Below are 19599 nucleotides of genomic sequence, written 5' to 3' on the forward strand. Positions count from 1 at the left end.
CATATATGGAGAAAGAAGATATTGATTCAGGATTAGGTAAAGAACGGAATCAGGTATTGAATGAAACGAGAGAATACTACAAGCATATATGGAGAAAAAAAGAACTAAAATAATAGGAAAATAACACGACCATGGCGTGCAGATGGTCCCCTCTAAGTAACACCTTAATGGCTGCTCAAATTAAAGAAAACAGCATGGATAAACGGTCTCTATACACAGCTATCTTCTTGATTGTTAGACGTCCGGATTTATGAATCTTATGGAATATCACACCACCTACTGAAATAGTCATATTTTCTTACATTAAGCTAAATATTGTTTTTTAATTTATGAAGTAACTTGATGTTTTCCATGATATGAACGTAGGCTAGTACTCTATCGCTAGTATGGTGCTCTGACCGTAGTAATAAATTTCAAGTTGTAAACTTACATCTTCTAATTAACTTAAAAACTTTGATGATATCCGAATTTCCATCAACAGATTTAAAACATGATAAAGACAGGTTATATGTTAAGTTTGGTGGCTTTTTCAGTTTTCACTTTTCATTCCTACAAGGGAGAAACTGACCATCGATTTGTTTATCAAAATGTTTAAATTATTGCTAAGCTAGGAATATACCAGACATAATTTATGTTTCTCGTGTTCATGAAATAAAGAATGCACATATCCATTTTTTCCTTCGCATACAGATCATAGAACAATGTCTTATCAAGACATAAAGGTCGTATAGGTTCTTTGAGACTAACTCTAAACGAAAATCTAAACAAACTTAGTACCAGTTGGTTTATAGCCAAAAACTACAAAGAAATAAAAACAATAACGTATATTTTTTTAAAGTGGCTAACTAATCACATAAGATAATCTGAATTGTTTTTAAATCATATGAATTAAATAAACTAAATGTAAAATGTTAATAAAGAGTGTTTTTCACTTGGGAGTTATGTTTATTTTAATTCATATTAGAATTATAAGTGTTAAAAATATAAAACAAAATTTAAAAATGCTCACAGATATTTTATTATATTAAAACGATTTTAAGCATGTAAATCAGTAACTCACATAAAAATGACAACCGATAGAAAGTCATTAGTAGAATTACGTGTGTAACATCTACGTTTTAACATTAACATTTCATAGATAGCGTGATAACACTAAAATGTAATTGATTTTTGTAAGGGCGTACAACAGCTCTTTCCACTGCAAAATATTCCTACAGGCAGACAATTAAAGTGTGTTTATACGTAATGGCATTGAGAAAGAAAATGATGTAGATCAATTTTGGATCCCCAGGCACTGTCCAAAACGAATCCTGCAACAAGTCGTGTCTCAGCTGCAGTAAGTAAAATGCAACTCCTTGTAACATGTGAGAATCCATAAACACAAACGTCAGTGGCAAAGTTATCCACACGTTCCAGGCAACATTACTCAACTTAATCAAGAAGAATCTCCGTTTGGAAAAACGACGCAATCCGCATGGCACAAACTGTTTCCACGTCGTATCTATTCAATCATCGTACGCCTCAAGCAGTTGACAATGAAACAATTATTCATGTTATTTCATACGTTAAAAAACTGTTGAAATTGGCAATGGAAAATGTAGTAGGGACTATAGAGTGCTTTATATATGACAGCCTTAAGGTTAAGCCTTTTGGATATTCTCAAAATGCAAGGTCATCAGATTAAGCATGATCAAACATATCGATATGGATTATAACGAAGTGGTTAAGCTTCAAAATAGTTTAATATAACGTTATCAGCCTCTGTACTTTGTACAAAAATAAGATTCCAGCAGAATGATGGCTAATTGAAGGTTGTTTAAAGACTGGAGTATTCTCGTAAGGATTGTTTGTTTTGTTTTTAGTTAAACGCAAAGCTAAGCAATGGGTTATCTGTGCTCTACCCACGACAGGTATGTGAGTTGATTTGTAGTGTTGTACTTACGCAGACTTACCAGAAGTAAAGTAAAGAAGGTTGAGATCATTCAAAGTTGGAGTTGTGTTTATCATACATTGTGTTGCGAGAATAAATGGTCAGATGCACGTTTTGGAAGAAAGAAAAATAGTAAATAGATAAATGCTGCATCGTAAAATTTGATACGGAAAGTTAAATGGACAGAGATTCTGATTAATCAATAAATTTGTTAGAAGAATTTTTTATTTACTGTGATTACAATTTCACTAATACGAAACACTGAATTATAATATAGTGAATATTTCAACATTAATATCAGATATTAAATACTAGTAAAAATAAAAAGTAACGAGAAGGAATTCCTGCGTAAAATCGATTAATTTGAAATTTGGAAGATGTGTTTTCGTTAAGTAAATAAACTACATTATAAAAATATTGATTTTAAGAATTAAAGACATCATTTAAAACAAAAATGACTGAATATTCAAAACTCACATATAATAAATCAAGTAAAAGTTATGAGCTCAATATTTGGCGTAAGCGTATTACACATTCAATGAAATATTTAACTTATTATCTTCAGACAGATTAATGGAGATAAATAATAAAGAAACATTAACACAAAATATCTTTGAGAACAGATATCTATTATTTTATTGTGTTTGTTTAATAAACAAAACAGAACAAAGAGCAGTGCTGTATGCCTGATATAAATATCAGCTCAAAAAAGAAAAAATGTTACAACATTTCTTTATCTGTTAAGTATGTATAAAATTGTACAATGGGTATTTGCACCATACTCACCGCAAGAATAGAATACAGTATTTAGCATTATAAGCTCTCGAGCTAACCGCTAAGCTGTTACTGAGAGACTTTTAGCATGTTAGTAACAGACGAACAGTTATTTTAGTTCGAGATGAGCCGATTATTTCCCAGTCTATCATCGTTACCAGTCGACGAAGTAGATTGTGTGAAATTGATTGTCCAACTGTTTGGTAGAACAGGATCACGCTGTCTATGTACCAGTTTATGGCAGTGACAAATGATTTTGGTCCACAAGGGACCAAACTTATTTGATTTATTCCAACTAAAGGCTTTTCCTTTTCCTTTTTTTTTTTCATTTCCTCGCAACAGACGATTCTCATTAGCACGACACTGTTTCATATCAACATCATACGAATACTTTCCACAATGTCTCATCCGAGAGTTTGGTTCGCTCTCAATTTCTGTGCTAGTCATCCAGCAGGCGGCGTTTCCGTGTAGTTAACGAGAATACGGACCCTTACCAAGCACGTACAATATCGAAGGATTACATACTGAGAGAATGTATACGTCCATGACGAAACAAACAGCATTGGGTGTCCCCCGCACACACCCTAAACGAGTGGAGTTTTTTTCAGCACCTTCAGTATCAATGATACTTCACTCGAAAGTCTAAGTTTCTATCAACCATGTTAGAGAACCCCAAGCAATCACGTCGGTTAGTTAACTGCTAGAACTGAAAGGACGCTGCCCACTTTACTTGTGTTCAATTAGAACAATCTAATGAACTACAGTCCATTTCGGCCATTCTCTTCACGATTTCCTTCTATAGAAATGTCGACCACTCGACACATCACCCTTCAGTTTAAAAATGTACTGAACACAGTGCTGCCAATGTTTATAATGTTTTCTGGATGAAGAACGTTTTCTGTCTCAGATAGAAGACCTGGATACAAATGTAAAGGTTATAAGTGCACAGCGCTTGGCTAATTTTCTAGCATTATAGAATCAACAACCATTTCGTTTATGTACTTCACTACCGATAGAGTGCATTTTGAGTAATTCTACCTTTCAGTCCGTTATAGTATTCCTTAAATAAATTAGAAAAAATATGACGTTTGTATGTTTTATAGGAAAGCTACATTAAGCAGTATAATGTGTCCACCTCTGGAAATCGAACGTCGGATTTTAGCGTTGCAATTCCGTAGACCTACTGCTGACCCATTGGAGAACCCAAAAATGTGTGAGAAATCATCCATTCCATTTATATTGAGCATAGGAAATATATTTCGTTGTATTTTATGTTGTGACGAATATGGTATCAGAGATCCTGTAAATAACGCAGGCATTGGACGCACGAGCACCTAAGCACGTAAGAAACTTAGAGAAAATGTGTTTAAAATTCTGTTTGTGTTGATTTATAAAAGTTTCGCACAAAACTACAAGAAAAGTTATCTGCACATAGCTGTACTTAATTTGGAATGGCAACTTGACAACAGTACCCTCCACGAACTGTTAGGATAATCTTGTTTGACATAAAAGTTATATTTGACCGTTACTGTTATAACGCTCTAAGGGCTTCAAAATGGGAGCACTTTCTTCGCCCATGGAACACTAATCACAAATTTTCCCAGATTTGCAGTCCAAGCACATTAAACACTAGGCCACGTTCAGCCCATTGTTCTAATAGAGAATGTCTTTCACTGTCACTGAGAAGTATATTCAGATAAACAAGAAGCTAGGAAAGCATCCATAAAAGATCTCTCTAAGGAGAAATATGTCCCTAGATGGGTAAAACGACCCTAGAATTACCGATAGAATTCGTCCGCTTTCTAAAACTTTTCTAAATTACTTATGCTCAAATTACTTGAGAGTTGAAAACTTTGTGTGTTTCAGAGTCCATAATGACACACGAGCCGCACACTAGTGTAAACAAATATACAATATGTACATATGATACACTAATTACTGTATAATATGTATATCCGGCGCACTAATTACTGTATAATATATATATATGATGCACTATTTACTGCTGTGGATACTGAGTAAAGACGCACATTATGCTAATACAGTAACATATAAACGAACAAGGATTTACAAGCACAAAAAGAAGAATTTCTTTAATGATGTAACATACAACATGATCTTAGAGAATATTGGTATCTTCTTCAGTAACAATTCGATCAAATCATGGTAGAAATTTAGATTGAAAATCTGGGATTTCCGAATCCCGTCTTCTCACGCCCAGCACTTGATAAGGTGATTACTTGGGAGAATTTCAGTAATTAGGCTTATTTAATAAGGATAATTCATCAAGGACTACGTAAAGTAATTATTAATATGAACGTAAGATAAGGAAGACCAGTCAAGTGTGAGTATGGTCAGTAGACTTTATCAAATAAGGCTGATGTTGCTCGGGATATTATCACGGCTTAGGGAGAAATCGTTTAGTTGGATGCTTTCTCTAGTTTCTAAACAGTTTCCTTCTTCATCATTTTGGGTTTGTGTAGGAGAAGAGTTTTATCCCAAAGTCGTTTATGACCTGTTTCATATTGATGATATGTTAAGATAGCTATGTGAACTTTATATTCATGATGTGTTAAGATGGCTATCTGAACTTCATATTGATGATGTGTTAAGATGGCTGTCTGAACTTCATATTGGTGATGTGTTAAGACTGGTATCTGAACTTCATATTGATGATGTGTTGAGATGGCTATCTGAACTTCATATTGATGATGTGTTAAGATGGCTATCTGAACTTCATATTGATGATGTGTTAAGATGGCTGTCTGAACTTCATATTGGTGATGTGTTAAGACTGGTATCTGAACTTTATATCGATGATGTGTTAAGATGGCTATCTGAACTTCATATTGATGATGTGTTAAGATGGCTGTCTGAACTTCATATTGGTGATGTGTTAAGACTGGTATCTGAACTTCATATCGATGATGTGTTAAGATGGCTATCTGAACTTCATATTGATGATGTGTTAAGATAGCTATCTGAACTTCATATTGGTGAGATGTGAAGATTGATATCTGAACTTCATCATGGTGTTCTTGCGTTGCGTCGTGTTTATTCTATTTATTTATTTCTACCATCACATGGAGCTTTTTCCCCCCTTTGTTTTTGTGTTTTTGCTAAGGGATTCTTTTGGGGTTAGCTAGTAAGATGTTAATATTTTGAGAAGGTTTGTTTTGTTTGTTTGTTTGTTTTGGAATTTCGCACAAAGCTACTCGAGGGCTATCTGTGCTAGCCGTCCCTAATTTAGCAGTGTAAGACTAGAGGGAAGGCAGCTAGTCATCACCACCCACCTCCAACTCTTGGGCTACTCTTTTACCAACGACTAGTGGGATTGACCGTCACATTATACGCCCCGACGGCTGGGAGGGCAAGCATGTTTAGCGCGACACGGGCGCGAACCCGCGACCCTCGAATTACAAGTCGCACGCCTTACGCCCTTGGCCATGCCAGGCCGAGAAGGTTTGAATATAGTTTTTATACCAATATTCAAATTATTACAAATCTAGCAGTTTCATTTACAATTTCTGGTACAATATGTCATTGATAGGTTGTAAAGAAAAAGGAAAGTTTCTCAGGCTACTAATCATTCTCATTCAATTTTAAGTATCTTAAATTAAGCATTAACTGATGATCATTTTCAAGTGCTGAATTAATGCTTAAACTTTACTGTTAAACCTAGAAATTTATCGAGAAAATTGTTGCGACAAAATAATGTGTAACAAGAACTCTTCAAATATAAAACTCAGTGAAGGTAGAAACTTCAGAACATACGCTCTAGACTTATAGCATATAAGAAAGAAACATTAAAACTTAACAGAAATTAAGCCAACGCCCTACAAGAATTAAAATCTAACAATAAGATATACTTAACATGAGCTGCGAAAGGCGACTACGTTGTAGTACTAGTTTAATTAAAGTAGGTGTCAACACCTTATTAAATGATAGATTTACACCGTCTCAAAGGGTATCCTACGAACAAGGTTTCTTCAAACATTGAAAATTAATTAAATGTTGCTCATCCTCATTGCTCAAAAAAATTCTCCTTACGACACAAATTACGCTCCACACCAATTTTACGTCCTTCTAAAACTGACAAAGACCACATTCGTCAGAGATCTGTGGTATCTAACATAGGCAAACTTCATAAAACGTTGCTAAGTTCTTAGTTAAGAAATTAAGCTGAACCCTCTGCCAGAAAACTCTCTAGGCTTCATAAGTAGAATCAAAAACTTCAAACTAAACCAATAAGATATCCTAGTATATTTTGACAAAAAAATATTTACTTACCTCAATACATATAGAGCAAGCCTTAAGCCGTCTAAGAGAAAAACTGCAAGACAATCCTATAACAGACGAACTTATCAAACTCGCAGGATACTGTTTAAGGAACACTTATTTTATGTAAGAAGGTCAGTTTTACAAACAGTATATTGGAATACCCCTCTTCTTGGTGAACTATACGTGTCCGATCCAGGCGAAGATTTGTTTATTTGTTTTTGAATTTCGCGCAAAGCTACACGAGGGCTATCTGCGCTAGCTGTTCCTAATTTAGCAGTGTAAAACTCGAGTGGAAACAGTTGGTCACCACCACCCACGGCCAACTCTTGTGGTACACTTTTAACAACGAATAATGGGATTGACAGTCACGTTATAATGCCCCCACTGCTGAAAGGACAAGCATGTTTGGTGTGACTGTAATTCGAACCTGCGACCCTCAGATTACGAGTTGAGTGCCTTAGCCATCTGGCCATGCCGAGCCTTAGAGGAATAACTATTTGTAAACAAATTAACACGCATAAAGAAAACAGAATACTAGTTAAGATGTCTAGAAGATATCTTCAACATATAGCGACGTAGTAAGGACACGCTATTCAATTTCATTTAATTATTAAACTCAATATTACCCTATGTCATAATTTTTACACCTGAAATATAATCCAACAGTTGTCTTCCATTTTTAGATGCAAATGTAAAAAGGTAAAATAACAAAGTTATCACCAATATTTATAGAAAATCCTATTCTGCCACATAAGAACCTATCACAGAAAATATCTTTCATCTCACCTGCGTAAAGTGTGCTATACAGGCCCGGCATGGCCAAGCGTGTTCAGGCGTTTGACTCGTAATCCGAGGGTCGCAGGTTCGAATCCCGGTCGCAACAAACATGCTCGCCCTCCCAGCCGTGGGGGCGTTATAATGTGATGGTCAATCCCACTATTCTTTGGTAAAAGACTAGCCCCAGAGTTGGCGGTGGGCGTTGATGACTAGCTGCCTTCTTTCTAGTCTTACATTGCTAAATTAGGAATCGCTAGCGCAGATAGCTCTTGAGTAGCTTTATGCGAAATTAAAAAAAACACAAATTGTGCTATGCAACTTTGTACCCTCAAAAATGACTCAATTATTGAATTGAACTGCTTAAAAACACAGTATTATCTAGAGATTCCAGCCCCAGCGTCATAAATATGGCTTGTATTAAAATTCAAAATACTGTGAAACATTATGTTAACTCTAACTTTTTATTATCAGCAGACTGAACATTGTAAATTTGTTTCATTTCTTTTTGTGCCAGAAATTGCTAACGAAACTAATAGACATTTTAATAATTTGAGTGTTGATGTAAAAACCATACACAAGTCTTCCCATAAAATTAACATCTTACTGCCCCACCCCCCAGTGGCACAGTGGTATGTCTGTGGACTTACACCGCTATAAACAGAGTTTCGATACTCGTGGTGGGGAGAGCACAGATAGCCCATTGTACAGCTTTGTGTTTAATACTAAACAATCAATCGACCAACAAAGGAGTCCCTAGTATAAGAAGAAAAATAAGGCATATATAGCATCCAATGTGAATGTGAAAAGAAACGTACGTTTCTTAGAAATAAGACGCAAAGAACACCAAGATTATATACGTGGAGATGAATTACTGATATTCGTCTTAACACGTCGTCAATATCAGATAGGTAACAAGATTCTTCTGCTATATCAACCCCAAAGTAAAAATGAAAGAAACTGTTACAAACTATCAAATTAAATGATCCCTCACTAAACCGTTATCATGATCCTAGCAACATCAACTTTATTTGGCAAGGTCTATTCACCGTACATACATTTAACCAGACTTGACCTATATCATGTCATTTGTTAACACCAGTTCCGTCACATTTAATTATTGTCTCTTTTGTTTTTATAACGACATATAAACCTTGAATTCATACCTAAAGGAAAAAGACCAATGTCCTGTCGGAATACATATTACGTTCCACCATCAATAAAACTTTTCCTTATGTTTGTAAATTGTTGTTTACCCACCTTTCATTACTGCTGTGGTTCTCTACGTATATTACATAGAAAAGAAGTGGGTTTCGCCAAATCTTCTGTAGAGCTCTTTCTATCGAGTGTTGTTACATTGAAAATCTTACATAGTTTTGGCGGATAATGTATTTCAACCTTGAAACCAGCGTCTTGTTTCCATATCGTTCACTGTAATAACAATAATAAGCAACGTTATATTTTTCTATGTTACAACACTCGAGAGAAAGAACTGGACAGAAAATTGGGCGAAACCCACTTCTTTTCTATGTAATATACATAGAGAGCCACAGCAGTAATAAAAGGTAGACAACAATTTACAAGCATAAAGAAACGTTTTATTGGTGTTGGAACGTACTAAGTATTCCTACAGGACATTGGTCTGATACTGAAACAACTAATTAATTATTACGTGCGATTGTAATTATTCTTTGCAGAGAAAGACAAAACACGAGGTTGATGTAACATAGATTCATGTGACAAAGTATCTGAAAGTATTTAAAAATAAACATTGTCTTAGTAAGACCAGCCAGTGCTTGATGTAACACAGATCCAAAGAATGCTCTTGTAACAAAGTATCTAAAAATATTAAAAAGATAAACATAATCTCGCTAAGGCCAACCGAGAGGTTAGTGTAACATGTAACCAGAGAATATTATTGTAACTAAGCGTCTAAAGGTATTAAGAAAACAAACATTGTCTTGATAAGATAGTTTTAAAATATTTGTGGTTTTTGTAAGAAAAAAAGAACATCCTAAAGTTCTGCTCTTGATGGAGGTAAAAACGAACGCCAGAGCAACCACCAAACACTTATGTTTTCTTTTAAGTTGTTGTTATTAAAGAAAACCAAAACAACACATTGATATGGTATCTTATAATCTTATATAATAAAATATGTTAAAGCTTAGGTAAACTCCAAAGTATTGTAATTACAGTACATTTTGAATAATTTTTCATTCTCGATAGAAGAGGCGTAGGTTGGTGCTGTGGTGGAGCTATGGATTTCGGAGCTGCTGAACCCAGTTCGAATTCAGCGATACTACAAAATATTCCCTGCATTTTATCGTCGGGTTCAGTTATTCTACAAACATGGAAAGTGGCTCTTTGTTTGTTTACAAAGCTACACAAGGGTTATCTGAATTAGCCGTCCCAAATTTAGCAGTGTAAGACTAGAGAAAAGCCCGGCAAGGTCAGGTGGGTTAAGGCGTGCGACTCGTAGTCTGAGGGTCGCGGGTTCGCATCCACGTCACGCCAAACATGCTCGCCCTTTCAGCCATGGAGGCGTTATAAGGTTACGGTCAATCCAACTATTCGTTTGTAAAAGAGTAGACCAAAAGTTGGCGGTAGGTCGTGATGACTAGCTGCCTTCCCTCTAGCACAGATAGCCCTCGAGTAGTTTTGCGCAAAATTCAAAAACAAAACAAAAAACAAGACTAGAGAGAAAGCAGCTAGTTATCATCACTCGTTGCCAGCTCCTGGCCTACTCGTTTACCAATGAACAGTGGGACTGACAACATTATAACCTCCTCATGGCTGAAAGGCGAGCATGTTTGGTGTGATGGAGATTCGAACCCGCGACCCTCAGACTACTAGGCTAGCGCCCTAACCACCTGGTCATGCCAGTCCATGTAGCAATTTGGGTTACTAAGCACTGTCGATAAAAGAAACCTACAAAAGTGTCGCGTCTCAGCTGTAGCACCTGAAGTGTAACGTCTAGTAGCAGATGAGAATTCACCTAACCACTTGGCCATGCAGGACTGGAAAGTGGGTTTTAATGATTGGCTGTATTCTGTCGAGTCAATACTTTAACAATTAAGGATAGCAACAAATAATCTTATTCATTTTGCCATAAATGCAAGTATTACAATATCAGTAACAATGCGAAGTATTATTATGGTCACACGCATTACCTTTTGATCATCTGGAGTTTGGTTTGTTTTGAATTTCACGCAAAGCTACACGAGGACTATCTACGCTAGCTGTCCCTAATTTAGCAGTGTAAAACTAGAGGGAAGACAGCTAGTCATCACCACCCACCACCAACTCTAGGGCTACTCTTTTGCCAATTAATATTGGTATTGACCGCACATTATAACGCCCCCACGGTTGAAAGGGTGAGCGTGTTTGGTGCGATGAGGATTCGAACCTACGACTCTCAGATTACGAGTCGAGTTCCTTAACCACCCGGCCATGCCGAGTCTCATCTGGATTTGAAGGCAAATAATATCAAAAAAATATACATAATTTGAATAAAGTAAAAAACAAGCCAACAATTTTTGGTCGCGAATAAAACTATGAGCTTTTAACATAGTTTCGGTTATAAGCGACGCCAAGGCGCTAAAAGATAATCTGTCTTTAATTTATTTTAGCTTAAAATGACTCCGATCGAATTTACCCGGCACACAAATACCAGCTCTGCCTAAAGTGCGCACGTTTGTATCCTGATTACTTAGCAACGTATCTGTAAAGATAAGTTTAGATATTTGAATTTATGGGCGAAGTTCATTACGTTTAATACACTTGTTTGTATGGGGAATGTAACAAAGACATGAAGACCCACGCCTTCTTAAAGGAAAAGCGCATTTATTACCTACAACCACGCAAACAGTCAATGCTTAAATTCTTTACTCTGTCAGTTTAAGTTTCTGAAAAAAAATAAGCTATCATACTGTTTTCATAAACCAATAACCAACAATGTAACAACATTTTGGTTACTTTCAGAACGTTCACATTTCATACATTAATTGTCTAAAAAAATCCAGTTGTTGCAGACCAAACTGTAACAAATAACCAGCGTATTAATTTCTCTGGCTAATAGTTCCGGTGACCTTATACAAAAGGTTTATCGTGGTCTCTTGAAAAAAGTTAATTTATGTTATATATAAAAGTGGAAATTTTCTTTTTTTCATGGTTGAATAGGGAACAAGAATTATTAAAATTTCTTAGTTCTTTCCGTGAAGAAAGTAAGAAAAACCTGCCATGAAGATTCTCGAATTATTAAGTGTCTAGTGGACTGTCGTAAGGCTGAGAAACGTACTGTTCATTTAGAGCATCGTGAGAAATATTTTTGAGACACACCCTTTGCAATTTTAAACGTTCCTTTGGAGGTCAATGACAGTTATACATATGTGTGCGTCAAATGCTAGAAAATTAAGGCCTTGAAACACTTCAGTACCCCAAATTCTTTTTTTCTCTTTCTTAAATCTCGTGGTGTTTTTTACTGATAAAAAATATAAAGTATCATTTTAACTTGTAACTGAGGAAAGTGCAGTATCAAAATTTATTTTTAGTGTATAAAATGCACAATCATTATCTTTTATAAGAAGCAGCTTTTAGCAACAGTACGTTACGATTTAAAATTTGGACCAGAATAGCCACGTAGTTAAGGCACTCGACTCGTAATCTGAGAGTCGCGGGTTCGAATCCCAGTCACACCTAACATGGTTGCCCTTTCAGCCGTTGGGGCGTTACAGTGTGACGGCTAATCCCACTAGAGTAGCCCAAGAGCTAATGGGTAGTGGTGATGACTAGTCGCCTTCCCTCTAGTCTTACACTACTAAATTCAAAAATGAAAAACGAACGATTTAAAATTAACGTGATTGTGGTGCCCTCTAACTATCTTCCTTTACAGTTATTAGAACTGTTATTCAATATATCTGCTTATTATTTATTTTCTCATAGCTGCTATGCACTTTGATAACTTCAACAGTTTCTATTTTCATGTTAAATAATTACTAGTTCATAAATAGAGCTGTTAGGTTATATCACAGTACTGATCTGCATTTCTGTAGTTAGATCTTTGACTCGTTTATAGACTATGCTAATATTTTCAAGAATAATAAAAATGACACCTCCACACTGCTGCATGGTTATGATGATACAGTGTTAAATATATGTTTTTCAAATAAAAATACATCAAAAGATTTGTTTTTAGAACATATACAACGTTTTAATCACTGGGGCAATCATTTTCACATATACTCGAAACGAAAATATAGTATGTTTTTGTAACATTTTTCTAACGTTCAACGGATTCTGTTAGGATATTTAGTAAAATACTGCAAAATTCAGTTTATATGAAAATGAAATTATTATTTAACGTTTGCCCCAGCTACACTTATCTGTAGTTTTAGCTTCAAATACAAAACTTTTCAACAAAATCTACAAAACAGCAGTAGGTCCCATACAATAATAATCGCCCCCTAGTGGCACAGCAGCGTATCTGCGGACTCGCACTGCTAAAATCCAGGTTTCGATAACCGTGGTGTGTATAGCACACACAGCCCACTGTGTTGCTTTGTTCTTAATTTTAAAACAAACAAACATAAATGATTTTTCAGAGAAATTTCCTCCATTTATAACAAACCTGACTCAATATCTAAGAGAAGTATCAACGTTAAAACAAACTAAAATTTTTACTAGCTCAATCAATGTCTTCTTCTTCATTCTTTCTTGTATTTATACCTCGCTCTCACTTCTAACAAGTACGGGAAGTTTCTATATCCTAGGATAATTTTAATCTCAGGAGGCCCAGCATGGCCAGGTGGGTTAAGGCGTTTGACTCCTAATCTGAGGCTTGCGGGTTCGAAACCCCATTGCACCAAACATGCTTGCCCTTTCATAATACTCTTCTATGGTAACACAAACATATTATTTATGTATTGTTAAAATTTCTTTATTTGCTAGAGGGAACTGATAATCCTGAGATGGTTTGTTTGTATTACCATAGAAAAGTATTATTTTCTCGTGATAAATGTAGTCTTTCATCCTGTGTATGTTATGAGACATATCTTTTAACTCTCCAAAATATAATGCCAATATCCAATGACATCATTTGGAGTCAAATATTACGTAAACAATAACATTCATAATTTCTACTGTTCGAAAATGTAAAAATAACGTGATACGAAGATCAGTGCCAATGAACATCCTAATATTTTATTTGTTATGTTGACATTTTACGTATTTTTAATCGACATTTCTATAAATAGTTCTATAATTCTGTTATCGTTGTACACGCAAGATTTTCAATAAAAATAAATATAACAACAACATTTATAGTATTGGCTGTTCATGAAAACACACGTATCAATGTCATTGAGATAAGTATCTTTTGAGAAATGACTAATTTTTTTTCTTTGGTTTTTCTTAATCAAATCATTCCAATATTTGTATTTATTCGAAATACTTTACCAACAGTAACATAATTTTTATGTTTCGTAAACCAGCGTTTTTGTTAAGTTATCCATTATTTTTATTTTTCATAAATTTTTATATGATTTATCTGTTTCAGTTTCCGTGCCGAATTTTTCTATCAGGCCCCCACATATAGGTAATTTTATTTTTGTTTTCATAGTTATTTATCAACACTTTGAAATAACCGGAATCAATTTTTTGTTCATGTATGTATCGGCTTAGACTCATCCTTACACCTGGAATAACATATGTAGATATAATATCCCGATAGCGTTCGACCCTAAATGCTATGAGCGTAAGACGATTAAGTTAATAAAAAAATAATTTCCACTGTTGTTACTTTACTTCTTAATACTAAGTGTCTTACGCTACTTAGCAGATACGTGAGATGTATCCTTTGTAAAATTAATAGATAATGGGCCAGAGCTGGCGTTCTTTAATTTGACATTGCTGTTTGTTTGTTTTCCAGAGAGGTACCATTACTGTTTGTTTGTTTTCCAGAGAGATACCATTACTGTTTGTTTGTTTTCCAGAGAGATACCATTACTGTTTGTTTATTTTCCAGAGAGGTATCATTACACCAGTACCTATGCCTGTGAAGGAAGGGAACTTAAAATTTCGTGTAACGATGGCGACCATATACGCCTTGTTCGAGCCAACTATGGTAGATTTAGTATAAGCATCTGTAATGACAAAGGCAATACAGATTGGAGCGTGATTTGTATGTCCGACAGATCTTTCCTTATCATGCAAGATAGGTAATGAAATTCAAACACTTTTCTGAATAATAGTAACCTGTTGTATTTCTAAAGAACCAAGTACTCTCCTAGATTACGTCGCTTTAGAAAGAGATTAGTGTCTTTATTAGTTTGATTGAGCGGGTTATTTTGAATGACGAACTTCCATTGTTATTAGAAGAAAATGGTAAATCATTTTACATTTATCATGCTCTAACAGTAATAACGAGTCTACGCAAGAATAATACGTTGTAACAATTATGTTTGTTTATTTCCAATTTTAATACTTCATTAAATATTTTCTTTCTTTTCTCAGATGTAGTGGCAAATCTTCGTGTAGTGTATTTGTCTCGAGCGAAAGTTTTGGTGATCCTTGCCCTGGTACATTGAAATATTTAGAAGTACAGTACCATTGTATTTCTCGTAAGTATAAAAACTATTTTTTTTAACATGCTCCATTCAAACAGCACGCTAACTATTTTTAATAGGTAAAATAACTTTATTACAATTTATTCAACACAGTAAATTGTTTGTTGTTAAACAGAACACAATGGGCTATTTCTAATATGCCCACTGCGACTATTGAAACCCGATTATTGCAGTTGGAACAGTATAGATAGCCCCATGTACAGCTTTGTGCTTAATATGAAAGAAAGAGCTTACTTTATTGTTTAAATCCTAGTCTAGTTAATACTTACCTTTAATGGAAATATAACAAGCTAGATCATGGCTTTAGTCATACGCCCAATTTAATATGATGTTGTTAGAAGTGAGATTAAACATTTACATTTGTGATAGGTTTTAGGTGATATATAAAAAAGCAAAAACGAAACATATTGAAAATAAAACTTGTTTGTGTAAAACGTAACTCAAATTTCCGTTGGCAATTGGGCTACGTATTCTACAGTTAAAAAACAACAATATACTTTTCACGTTCATTAGTTCCTTCAGACCAACGTCAAGAAGTTTCAGCTAGAACGTAGGAAAGACGACTAGAGATTTAATTATAATAATTTTATTTTCATGTTAGTCTTTTGTACTGAAAGCCATTTTAATTTAATCTAAGTTTTTAAATTAATTTGAGCATGAATTATTACGTACTTTAACAAGAATTATGTTTGAAGCCTGCAGGCTAGAGTGAAATAAAAGAAATCAGAATTATTGTGAAAGTAAAATGAACAAAAAAAAACGATTTTATAAACGTTTATTATTTATTTACATTTTCTACCTATCATAAAGAATCATCAGCTTTAAAGAGGAAGGAACTTAGGATGCCTGAACCTTCAAAGATTTTATTAAACTTAATACGATTGGGTTTTTAATTCGCTCTTACTCGGTTGGTTAACGGTTAGCTTAAGAACCGACAAAGCTGAAATCCGAGGGTCAACTTACTCTTGGTGGGCAAAATACAGATAGTCAATATAAATGTTGCTTTTCACACATACACACACACACGACAAAATAACAAAAAAATTTAAGAAAAAAGACATTACGGTTGCTTTTGCCATCTATTAATGAATAATTCGACTTAATTAATATATATAAATCGAGATGAAGATAAATTTGTGCAAACTGGCTGAAAGTCATCCCTTACTTTTATCAGCTCAGCCTTTTAAGGACAGGAATGTCAGGCTTATAGCGTAATGGTTTAAAACTAATACTTAAACAAAATAGGACAATGTTACCTATAGAAAAAGAAAACGGAAAAAAACACCATACACTCAGGTGTTTACTAGTGCCTGGGTTAAATTTTGGCAGTCAAAACATAAAGGTTTGCAGGTTAGAACTTTTAAAAAAGAAACACATAGAGAATGAAATTTATGTTCCCAAAATAATCAAATTTCTATTGCAGTCCATATCTTTATAATTACCTTTAATCATCGCCTAAACACACCTTTCGTTTCGAACTATCAAACTCATTAAAATCGCATGGTTTTGTTTCTTAACAGTTGTGTATTTCATATAAAAAATGTAGGTGTTAAATGCCTTTCAAATATGGTGTTAAAGTTTACATATATGACAGCATGTATTATTTTGTTATATATTAAGATCACACGTTTGTAATCACTTTAGCTTCCACTCTAGTTATATATGACAATTTCCATTTCATTCATGTTAGCGAATTCACGAATTGGATCAAATTCGCCAACTGACACAGAACATCCTGCAATAGACAGTCCATATTTCCATACATTCAATTTTACTAATCCTGCTGGAAGACCCATAATCGGACTTTGGCTAAATAATGGCACATTGAACCTCAGCAAATATCTTGACGGTGCTGATTCCAAAGGAGTTGGTGCAGATAGGACAGGCGCTTCGGTAACCCCAATGCCGAAACACTTTTCTACAGAACGAACGATTTCTGTTACACAACCTTATTCTGCTACAAGGACAACGCCAATTTTCGTGGTGACAACAGAAAAGGAAAAAGAGAACGTATTAGTTCACGGTATTGTATGCAAGACTAATCTAATGCATATGTTGAATTGAAGTTCACTATCTTTTGAGTTTATAACATTAACAACAGAAATCTTAGTTTTAAAAAAATATTGAGATCATGACATTTACAAAGAGATGTGATACTATTAAAGTTCGGAAGTACTCGATGGGAGTATATATATATCATGTTGCTTGGAATATAAAGAAACTTGTATTTGTAGTATTTTTTATTGTTTTTACATCAGACAGTTTTTTTTTAATTTCGTGCAAAACTATTCGAGGACCAGCTGCGCTAGCCGTCCCTAATTTAGCAGTGTAAAACTAGAGGAAAGGCAGCTAGTGATCTCCACCCATCGCCAACTCTTTGGCTACTCTTTTACCAACAAATAGTGGGATTGACCGTCACATTATGACACCCCCAGGTCTGAAAGAGAGCATGTTTGGTGCGACCGGGATTCGAACCCGCAAATCTCGGATTACGAGTCGAACGCCTTAACACGCTTGGCCATGCCGGGCCCGTAGATGAGAGAGTAAATTAAAACTAAATGAAAAATGTCGTAGGTCTTCAAAATTGGCTTAGCATAAATTCCCTTTATATTGATTGTACCTGTTGGCTTGCTTACAAAGCTCATAACTTGTAATGCAATAGTTTTCATTGTTATTACAGAAAACTAACACAGATTCCTACAGTTATTTATATGTATAGTTGAAGTAAGATAATCACAATGCTAGTCCTAATCAAAATGAAACGAAATAAAAAAAGCAAGACATCAATCGATGGTGATATTAAAGTGTAGAAGTGTAATATTTAATAACATAATTTAAGCTAAGTTAGCAAGAATAGGTATATTAACATTGGACTAGTATGTTTTACAAATAAGAAAGTTTAAAATAATACTGTGCAGAAAGCTTGTATGCGTGAAAAAGACTTGCTATGATATTGTATCATATACGGCTTACGTTCCAATCTTTAATCTTGTAAAATTAGTGGGAAGTCTTAAAAAATAAATAAAAAACCGAGGAAGCCATGAAAAAATAAATAAATAACAGAGGAAGCCATGAAAAAATAAATAAAAAACAGAGGAAGCCATGAAATAATAACAGTAAAAAAACAACTGTGTAGAGATTGAATTTTATTACTGTACATAAAACTGTATGTTCATATAAATAAAGTTGGTAAAAAAGGTTGAAAACCTTAATGTAGGCTACTGAAATAGTATTACTTGATTTAAAACTTATATTCTAAGATTATCTATTAACGTTTAGTTTGAGTTTATATCAAGTTGAATTCTGGATAAAATTTAAAAATGAATTAAATATTTTATGGCATATATAAAATAACATAAAGACTGGAGTAATTTTATCTTAAATGAATTTTATCAGCCATAATATCCCAGAGAGATATTGTATACGTTGTAATTATTTAATATCCTGTTTTGCGTAATTTGCGTTTTAGGAAATAAAACTTAAATATCAGATATATTTATATTCTCTGAATATCAATGTAGTAATAACATAGTTTCAGTATTTGATATTAAAAGGGATTTCATACCCATGTTTTTCGTACTGCTTGCAAACCTAGGCCCAGTATTTACATCAATTCCAGAAGAAACATATATAGACCCTAGTAGAATGTGCTCACCAACCAGTTCTCATAATCTCTACTGGAACTGGACTGCTGCTGGAGAGATTAATATTCAGAGTTGCCCAGGTGGTGCAACAGGTAAGTCAGAATTACATGATTGTTGAATCTCTTCTGATCACACTTTGCTTCCCAATGTTAAAAATTAAAATGCAAAACATGTTAAAACGTATTTTATGAAAACTAAAAACCAATTATTTATTAATTTGTAAAATACTGATAATTTTGTAAAATAACAGCATCATCACTGCTTGCTCATTACGTGTACTTTTGGGCTCATATACTGCTTATTCATACAATGGTTTATCTGTACTATGCCAATCATGGATGTCACACCTCGAATTTTAGAATTATATATTCTCAAGCTTTCTGCTGAGCCATCAGAGAAGCACTCAAGTCGATGTGTTATTGATCAATCAAAGTTAACATATGAATTTAAAAATTAATACAAGTTATGTAATAAAACTATTTTGGATGTTGTCTGTAATTCAAAAAGCATGATAAACTTGTTACTGAAGATTATGACTGAATGTACCTATCCGTATTATATTATAAAAAAAGTA

General features: G+C 34.3%; 1 protein-coding gene across 7 annotated transcripts in view; it reads left to right on the forward strand.

The window, feature by feature from the left end:
• LOC143241222 (latrophilin Cirl-like) overlaps window positions 1-19599 on the forward strand; it is a 117145-nt gene that overhangs the window by 61528 nt on the left and 36018 nt on the right. For 4 of the 7 annotated variants that reach the window (XM_076484760.1, XM_076484761.1, XM_076484757.1 and 1 more), the window contains exons 3-7: window positions 14313-14351; window positions 14781-14973; window positions 15269-15375; window positions 17072-17404; window positions 18977-19117. In XM_076484760.1, coding sequence (XP_076340875.1) covers window positions 14313-14351; window positions 14781-14973; window positions 15269-15375; window positions 17072-17404; window positions 18977-19117 — 813 coding nt within the window. The remainder of the gene's footprint in view (window positions 1-14312; window positions 14352-14780; window positions 14974-15268; window positions 15376-17071; window positions 17405-18976; window positions 19118-19599) is intronic. The other 3 variants (XM_076484763.1, XM_076484764.1, XM_076484759.1) reach the window with 1 other exon arrangement.

This window comes from Tachypleus tridentatus, chromosome 2 (genome assembly GCF_004210375.1).
Source record: "Tachypleus tridentatus isolate NWPU-2018 chromosome 2, ASM421037v1, whole genome shotgun sequence".
NCBI lineage: Eukaryota > Metazoa > Arthropoda > Merostomata > Xiphosura > Limulidae > Tachypleus > Tachypleus tridentatus.